This window comes from Streptopelia decaocto (genome assembly GCF_964273445.1).
Source record: "Streptopelia decaocto genome assembly, chromosome: 2".
In the NCBI taxonomy this organism is placed as follows: Eukaryota; Metazoa; Chordata; class Aves; order Columbiformes; family Columbidae; genus Streptopelia; species Streptopelia decaocto.
Window position 1 is genome coordinate 127077675 of NC_138655.1, and position 9375 is coordinate 127087049.

The 9375-nt window shown below is 47.7% G+C and overlaps 1 protein-coding gene across 1 annotated transcript in view; it reads right to left on the minus strand.

Annotated features, from left to right (window-relative positions):
• CHN2 (chimerin 2) overlaps positions 1-7101 on the minus strand; it is a 165566-nt gene extending 158465 nt beyond the window's left edge. The window contains exon 1 of the mRNA XM_082044108.1: positions 6712-7101. Within this exon, the coding sequence (XP_081900234.1) occupies positions 6712-6760 (49 nt within the window). The 5' untranslated portion in view covers positions 6761-7101. The remainder of the gene's footprint in view (positions 1-6711) is intronic.
• Between the last annotated feature and the right edge of the window lie 2274 nt (positions 7102-9375).

The window sequence follows — 9375 nt, forward strand, 5'->3', positions numbered from 1 at the left end:
AAGAAAAATAAAAGGAACTCTCATTGCCCTTGTAAAAATCAAAAGTAGCACCTTATCAGCATAATGACAGCATTATTTAAATAGCTTTCATGTCCCATTTTCACAACACTATTTCTATTACATCATTGAGAATAAACATCTCTTTTCATTTACTAATCTTTTTCCCAATTAGAATCTCTCTGAATCTGTGTACAATAGCAATTTCATTTCTTCTCATTTGCTTGCATCTTAATTAAAATCAGACTATGTTGACTTTCATTTTTACAATATATCTGCCTATTTCACATCATAGCACCTTCATGACCCCCAGAGAGTCATGAGCCTTTAATATTTTATTTTGACCTTGTTAAGTTACTGGAACCATCAAAGATTTTTCTTCTTCCCTCAGTAAGCAGTTTTTCATCCTTCTTGAAACACGCAGTATGTGTGAAAACATGTAGTTGAGAAATATGCTGCCTTTAAACAACATATCTCTGTTCGTTTATTTAAAAAATACTGCATTTCAATTTATTACAAGAATTAGTTTATAAATCATAAACTTCATTATCAATTAAATGAGGATCACTGCTTAAATGATACTTAAAGCCCTTTTCCCCTGCGCTTCAGGACAGAAAAACAGTTTTTCATTTTCAATTAAAAAAAAAAAATCAATAATTGGCTATTTTAAAAGAATTTATAGTGTTCTTCTTCTACACCAGGTATCCAGGCTCATAAAAGCAGGGAGTTTGTGGGGAGCAGCAGTATCTTTTACTAGAGCAGCAGACACAGCGGAAAAGTAAAAACACCCCAACCTGTGGCAGAAAGCTCACCTAGGTGTTTCAACTCCATCACCTGGTCTAACAACAGGTATTTATTTGAAAAGCACACAGCATGTGAAGAAGCATCAATTCAAACCGGAAGCAGGAAGGTGCAGACCTATCCATTCAGCCTAACACCTGCAAATTTATCTTTGCAGCACGTAGAAAATACAAAATTCTGGGTACACCACACACATTTACACATTTCCCTTGGGTCTTCAAGCCAAACTCTCCCACTGTCACCACTCTTGCAGGTTAGGCTCAGGCTCAGGGAAAGGTTTTGTCACAGTCAGAGCCCTGCTGAAGGAGAAAGCCTGATTACACACTATCATTTTGCAGACTTGTGTTTGCATTTACCTTCTGTGTGGACCCTCACCTGACAGATAGCCTGAGCTATCTAACCTAACCCCTCATTACAGGGGGGGTTATCTGGCAGAAGAATTCTCAAGTAGAGCTCAAAGCCTTGAAAGTAGCTGGGATTTACAGTCACTTCACACCAGCTTTGGATGGCACAACTGTGCAAAGGCAGAGATGTCACCTCCGAAAGCTGCTGCATGGAGCCTAGCTGGGAAGCTTGCTGGATGTTCTCCTCCTCGGGCAAGCAGAGCAGGCACAGCCACAAAGGTCTCTTCACTCAAGCTCATATTTACATTCCAGCAAGCAGAGCCTCAAGTTCGTCGGTCATGTACAATCAGTATTTGGCTACTGGGTGGAGGAAACTGGAGGCAGCTGGTGACAAAGTGGGAGAGGTAAATTGTTTGCCAGGAGAAAAGCTGAAAATTTTCAACAACAACAAAGTTTAAAAAAAGAAAAACCAGAATGAGTGAGAATAAGGTTCAGTAGTCAGATGGGGAGTGGCAAAGGAACATGCTATTTTAAGGAGAAAGCAGCATTAAAGTATAGAAACATGTACAGTCCTCTTTAGAGGACATGAGAGAAAGAAAAGCTACTGCTTGTGCACTTCAGCTGGGGAGAACAACAAAATTTAGGGGTTTACAAGGAATACAGCTAATAGATCACCTCAGCATGTGCTATAGAAGAGATTACAGGAAAGTAAAGTCAAATTCCCAGTGGCAGTAATTATAAGTTCAGCACTTTATATGCTGTGCAGATTTACCCAAGTTCCACGGAATACTACTTAACAGCTTATCAGGCCTACCTTCTTCCCTCAGCACAGTACGCCCCCTTCTCCCCTGGCCACCTTCAAACACAACTGCTAGTGGTCAAAGTGCAGCTTAAGTTGTGCCACCAAAAGCAGAGAGCTATATATGAAGAAATACGATACAAATACCCACAGCTCTCTCTAGATTTGTCACCAGTGAGTGCTAGCTTACTGAAAATAAAATCCTTCAGAGGCTCCTGGTAGATGGGGCCCATGACAAGTACCTCAAATTATTGAACCTATAATTAGCAGCCTCACAGTGGCTGTTGAGACAAGTACACAGACCACAGACACAAGCTCTGAAGGAGGGACAGGTTTTCTAGCTGTGAAAGCAAGGGAGCAACTGATTTCTGAGTACAAATACTTGCTTTACTATTACTTTATAGCTTAAGTTATAGCTCTGCATGCATGTTAGCTCATTTCTACATTTGGCAGAGGGGATCCAGCAGTCCACTTCAGAGCTGCCAGGTCTTTGAACAGGGAAGGCCCAGAGCTCATTGAAGCAACACTGGAGAGTGTAGGCATCAGTGATGAGCTGAAGACAAAACTCAAAGATGTTCTAATCCAGGAACAGCAGTTCACTTTGGGAAGAATGCTGGGCAAGGGGGAGTTTGGGTCAGTTCGAGAGGCACTACTTAAGTTAAGTGATGGCTCTTTATAGAAAGTGGCAGTGAAGATGCTGAAAGTGGACATCTTCACCTCAACTGACATTGAGGAGTTCCTTTGAGAAGCTGCATGTATGAAGGAGTTTGACCACCCACATGTCACTAAACTGATTGGAGTCAGTCTGCGGAGCCGTCCCAAGGGCCGACTCCCAATTCCCATGGTGATCCTGCCCTTCATGAAGCATGGAGATCTTCATGCTTTTCTGTTGATGTCACGGATTGGGGAGAACCCTTTTAACTTGCCTGTTCAGACGCTCCTCAGGTTCATGATTGACATGAGGAGCGTCTACAAATTTCTACAAATGCTATAGCTAACAAACCTTCCATAAATGACAGCCCCAGCACAGAACCAAATTCTGATCTTTAATGTAGACACAAATTCAAGTGAAGACTATAATCCCACTTGCACTTTTGCAGAAACATAAATGGGCAGGCAGAGTATCTACATCACAAAGTTCTCGAGCAGCGTCCTCACATTAAATATGTTTGAACTGTTCAACATTTCTTCTCATTGACATGAATTGGCAGGAATCAAAACAGAAATGCTACACTGCAAATGGTCACTTGCAGTAACAAATTCTCAGGCTTCAGCAATCAGCATTCACGGGCAGACATCTTCTGCCCCTGGGCCTAATGTGACTATTTTGTTCCTACAACACACATGTGCTCACTTGTATAATGAATACATGATTTTACAAAAGAAGAGTAGAAATGGACACTGTCTAAGGAAGGAGAAACATCCATATTTTAAGAAAGGTGGGTAAAAGATAGAAGAAATCACCCCTTTAAAAAAGTGAATGAGAATTCCCATCTGACACTGAAACTCTAATTTCCACTATTATCACTCAGTCAATAAACCTTTTTACTCCTTGTAAAAGAGATTCTAGCTAACCCTTGCCTTCCCATACAGGCAATAGAAGCTAAACTAAATCTCAATGAGAACAAAAGCTGGAGGTGCTCAGCACCACTTTGTGTTCAGATACACCAGAATCTGGCTTTCAACCAGTCCAACTTGTACTCATGCATATGCAGGTCAGCTATTACCCCCAGAAGTTCTTAAACAAGTCACCTGTAATTTCTGCAGTATCATCTCCCAGTGCTCAAACCTAACCACATATTTGGATGTTATAGACACTAATTTAAGCACAGAAGTGAGGCAGATCTTCTGATGTTACTTCAAAATAACAGCAAACCCTGACAGTCATCTCAAACTGGAATTATTTAGATCATCTCAAGATGAACAGTTTTATATCTTCTCAGAATGTTTGTATATAAGCATATTTAAAAAAAAAAAACAAACCACAACTAAAAGACATGTTTTGCTGAAGCTAAAAATGCATTTGCAAATATGGCAATTGTTCCTAGATTATTTCAAGATCTAAAAGCATTACAAACACAATGCTTTAATTTGGCTTTAGAAGTTCCCTATGAGATGGAGAAACAGTAAACTGCTCTTAAAGATGTTTGAAAGATCCAGCAAGACATTACGTAGCTTCATCAAGGCCAAGCATCAAGTCAATGGCAGAGCTGAGTCCTGCAACGTGGTATTCTGCTATCAAACACACAAACCTTACTTCCTTTTTCCATCAGTAAAATGTATTGTGATATTATAACCTTCCCTCTTCTATAGAACAGAAGTAATTATACTATTTGGAAGTATTCATATTGTTAAGTTAAACATACATACAAATTCTACCAAATTAAATTTGAAAGCAAGACTGTTTGGTTAGATTGTGTAAACAATATGCTCTAAGACTTGCTGAGTTCTGAGAACTGAAACCACAGACAGCCAAAATACAGCTGCACACAGTCAGATATGGTGTTTCTGCTAATATTGGAAACTTTATCATGCTGCAGCAAATTTCACTTCTGATTGGTATTGTGCATAGAAGAAATACAAACTGAATGCACTGGAACAAAACCAAAAAACACTCCAAGGTTGTAAGTTATGAAAGCCAAGGGCACTCAGTTATTTTATGAGATACTTGACAATATTTATTAGTTGTACTACTGTGGCATCCAAGAGCCCCAAGCATGGGCCAAGGCTCAGCTGTGCTCATCCTTGCAAAAATACAAAACAAAAGATAAACCATAAACTGCTGTAGGCTGGAGCTAAGGGCTTCAAATAAAGCAGGGTACTGTAAAATGCCAAAGCCCCTGACTTTAAGTATGTGCTTCTAAAGCCCAGAGCTCAGTTCCTTGGTTAGATGTTAAGTTTGGTGTTAGATTCACCTGCTAAGCTGGGACCAACCTGGAGTTAGCTGACACCAACTGCTCCGACCAAGGATGTGCCTGAAGTTCCACTCTTCCCTGCAGTTCAAGCATTTGAACTAAGACTTCAAGGGAGACACATCTGTCAGTTCAGCAGACAGATCCTGGAGCCTCAAATCAGTAAAGCCAGTGGGGATTCAGAGGTGTGTATCTCATAAGCCGGAACAGCATGGAAGCAAGACGTTGAGATTTGTGGAGCAAGGAAGCTCCGCACACAGGGACATACGTGCTTCTGCGGCTTCATGCTGAGAGCACCAAAGAGGAAAGTTGCAGGTTCTAGTCTAGGCTCTTGCAGTTGTTTCTGGTTTTATCACAAAATTTAGATGTAAAATTATACAAATGATCCATAAAATAAATATCACACTGCCCAAAAGAGTACCTTAACTAACAAGCTATTGAGCTAGGTTGGTTCTTGCTTGTTTTCATTTTGGTCTTGCGACTTTTGCATTGTGAACACAAACACAAGGCACAATTTCTCGTGCTTACTTCTTCCAGGTGCTTTATAGTTAAGGCAATCAGAGCTCATATTGTTCGCATTTTTTTTATTAAAAGAGTTGGGATAAATATTTATTTTAAGTACCTAGCTCTTTCTTTGGATCTGGCTGTAACTTGCATTCTGGAGCAGGGATAGAACAACTTAGGTTACACACACACACACACACACACAAAATCCATAGGTGCTCATTGCCTTTTAAATTTACTTATATTTTTCTACAGTTGTATTCACAGTTGAAGTAGCTTGTCTGCTTTTCACAGCACATATTGCTATGTTTAAGAAGTACTCTTACAAATTCTCAGTCTGGCACCTCAAATAAAACACTGGGTCGTAAGTCCCTTGAACCCTGAAGTTGTTCACCCTATTTATCCCTTCACCCCAATAACATGCCAGAGTGACAACTCTCTGCCAATTTCTCGTAACTTCAACATTAAAATAAACTGCCCAGTGAGCTAAGAAGCCGGCGGTGACACTACTGTAACGCTGCTTTCAATTTCAGGCTGCCTCGTTCACAAACGCACCGTAACTTTTCTGGCTTCCTGCAGGCAGGGAGCCCTCCCCGTCACGGGGAAGCACCACCTTCCACCCAGCACCGCAAAACTCAACGCACACACAGACTCCTCACACCGCGCACAGCCCCCGCGGCAGAAACCCTGGGGCTGTTTTTCACCTGGAGCATTTTTCTTTTATCCGGATCGGGAGTTTAATCGTTCCTAGTACTGTAGTACTCAAAACGCCCGGGGTGCCACGACGCCCACCGAGGGGCACGTTTGGCAGTCTCCGGCCGGCGCGGCACACCCGCGCAGCACCCCGCGCCGAGATGCGATGCGGGGCCGCTCCTGCCCCGCGGGGACCACGGCAGAGGACGCCCGTCGGCAGGGCGACGTGGTCTCTGAGCACCCCGGGCCACACAAACCCCGAGGCGGGAGCTCCCGTTAACGCGCCAGCCGTAGAAGCGCAGGGGGTCGCGGGCGCGCCCCTTCCCGAATCGGGAAGGATGCAGTTCCACCGGCGAGGTAGCCGGGCTCGGGGCTTCCCCCGCCCCACACAAAGGCACGGCGGGGAGGCGAGCCGCACCCCGCTGCGCCTCCCCCGTCCCGCTCCCCTCGTCGGCGCCACTTCAGGGACAACCGGCCGCGGGCAGGGGCATCGCCGTCCCCCCGGGGAAGAGCCCGCGCGGGGCTCGGGAGCCACCGCGGCGGCTGCCGGCGGGGCCGGGAGCGCTCGGGGCGGGCGGGACGGCGAGGCGCTCCGCAGACAGGTAGCTCCCTGCTAAAATGGAGGGAGGGGAGAAATGCGGCGTTCGCCGGAGAAACTTACCGGAGGAAACCGACGAGCCGGACAAACTGGAGTTACTGGATGTGGCCATGGTCCCTCCTCCTCGCCCCTTAGCTGCGAGCCCCGCGTCGACCCCCGCTGCTGTCCGGCCGCCGCTGCCGCCAGCCCATCGCAAAGTGCCGGGGCCGCGCCGCGCCGAGCCGCCGCTGCAGCCCGCGCTGGGCTCCCCGCGCCGCCGGGGAGCGGGAGGCGGCCGTGCCCCCGCTGAGGCGCTGCGGCCGCTCTCCGAGGCTGGGCGAAGCCGCTCGGCAGGTCAGGTAAAAGGCCCCGCGGCGCTTCCAGTGCCCTCTCTCCGCTTGGGGAGCAGGGCTTACCTTGTGACGGGAACGGGAGAGCCGCCCTGCCAGCGCCTTCCCTCGCCTCCTCCCTTCCCTTCCCTGGCCGTCCCTTCCCTTCCCCGCCTCCTCGCGGGCAGCGCTGACAGCCCGCCGGGGAGACCCGCCGCCGCAGCTCCCCTCACGCACACAAAGGAAGCGGCGGCGCTGCCGGCCGGGCTGCCGGCCCCGGCTGAGCGGGCAGGGTGGGTCCCGGGCGGGCGAGCCCCGGCGGAGCGGCAGCCCCGCCGAGCGACGGCCAAGCCCCTTTCCGGCCGCCGCCGCCTGGCACGGGGCTGGCGGCGAGCGCGGCTCCTGCCATGTGCCGGCGCCCGTCCCGCCTGGCCCGCCGGGGCGGCAGCGCCTGTTGAGCGCCTCGGCTCGGCTCCCCCCTCGGCGGTGCCGCAGTGTGGGCTCCGCGCTCCCCTGCGCTCCCGCCGGCGCGGCGCCCCGCCACCTCCTAGCCTTGCCTGCGCTCGCCCCCCCGGGGCCGCCGGAGACCAGCGCTGGAGGGGGGCTGCGCACCTGGGGCAGGGCTTCGCCCCCGCCACCCTTTGTCCGACCCCTTCCTCCGCAGGTTGCCCTCTGTTCCCGCGGCTCTCCTCCTCCCCCTTCACGCTCCCCCCCTCACTTTTCTTATATTTAGGTATATATATATATTTTTTTTTAAATTCCTCCTGGCATATGTTTTCTTAAAATAAATAAATAAATAAAAGGAATGGGCTAGCACCAACACTGTGGTCTCCCTGTTTTGCGGGACCCCGGCCCACCCACAGTTGGGGCCTGCCACCCCGAAGCGCTCCAGTTTTGGGGAAACACGGGAGTCACCCACTGGGCTGGCTGCCAGACACACAAAGGGGGCACGGTGGGTCTAAGGCAGACCAGCCTAGGCTGCTTGCCCTGCGTCCTAATGGGCAAGTGGGAAAGAGGAAGAGCCAAGAAAGCATTACTTGTAGGCTTCCTCTTGTTGACCGCCCTTCATGTTTCCTTCACAGTGGTTCATTGCCAGCCAAAGCTTCCATCTCATTTTATATAACAAGGGCAAGAAGACAGCAGGAAGGTGGTCGGTTGCCCTATGGTTCTTAAGAGCCAAGTGGCATGGCAAGTCTTGCTGGCACAGGATCTGTACAAAGTCTACAACCCATTTGCCTTGATGATGATTTATGAAAGACTTCCATGTTTCGTAACAGTGAGTCTGTAACACAAAGTTACTTCTGTATCAGCGAGGAAGTCCATTAAAGTTTCTTTGGCAAACGAAGCGCTACCCACCCAGCTACACAGTGGCTCAAACGAGCGTGCAAGCCGCCTGGCCTCTCTGTAACCCGCACCCAGCCCCTTCCCTTTCTCCCAGAGCCAAAACAGAACCAGGGCTCCCCAGGCCCTGCAGTCGGCTCCCATTTTTAACTCGGGAAAACAGGTACCGAGACCCCCTCTAGCGGCAGAGGCACCGGTAGCAGCGATCCCGCCGCCGCGGCGAGCGGGACCGCCGCGTCCCGCACCCTCCGCGAGATTCCTGCCAGTAGCTCCGGGGACGCGGCCGAGGCCAACTTGCTTTTCCAGGTTTTATTTTGTAATGACGGCTTGCTCCATACGCGAAGGAACAGGCTTTAAACCAAGATTTAGCACTAAGTTTTATTAATCTGTAAATTGCCCTGTGACATACTTAAAAACAGGACAGGCGTGTCACTGCTTTTTGGGCTTTGGCCAAATCTTTTGTGTCACGCATTTTAAAGATTGAATGCTGAGAGCAAAATGAGTAAAGTAGAAAGTTATTTTATCTGCTGGATTAGGTCACAAAACCAGGGTGATACCTGGGATGTAGGAAAATACTGTAGTAATATGGTAAACGTCAAGATTGTAATAGTAAATTTTTCATTTGCAGAGTATATAGTATTGAAGTCATATTTGCTTGTCTCCTACATGTTTGGTTTTTTCTCTTTCTCCTGCTATATCTTTCTTTCTAGTATTTGTCTCCCTGTAGTCTGTTATATGTCTTCATTTTCCCTCCATAATCTAGCACTGTCTTGCCGTCTTGTCTCTCCAGCAACTGTTGGAAAACTGTGTCATATGAGGAGTGAAATACAGTGGTGTTAAAAACACTAGCAGAATCTGCAGGGAAAGAGAGAAAACCCCTTCACTCTGCTGAGACTTTGCAGACAGAAAAGTATTTTCATAATTAATTTTAAATTATCTTTCCAGCTATAGATCTGGATAAAGCAAGAGAGGAATTTCTTCAGTGAATGGCTACTCCATGTATTCCAATAATTGCAAGCAAGGTACATTCTGTCCGAAGTCAGTGGGGCTGGACATATCTGGTTATGAATGTGTGTGC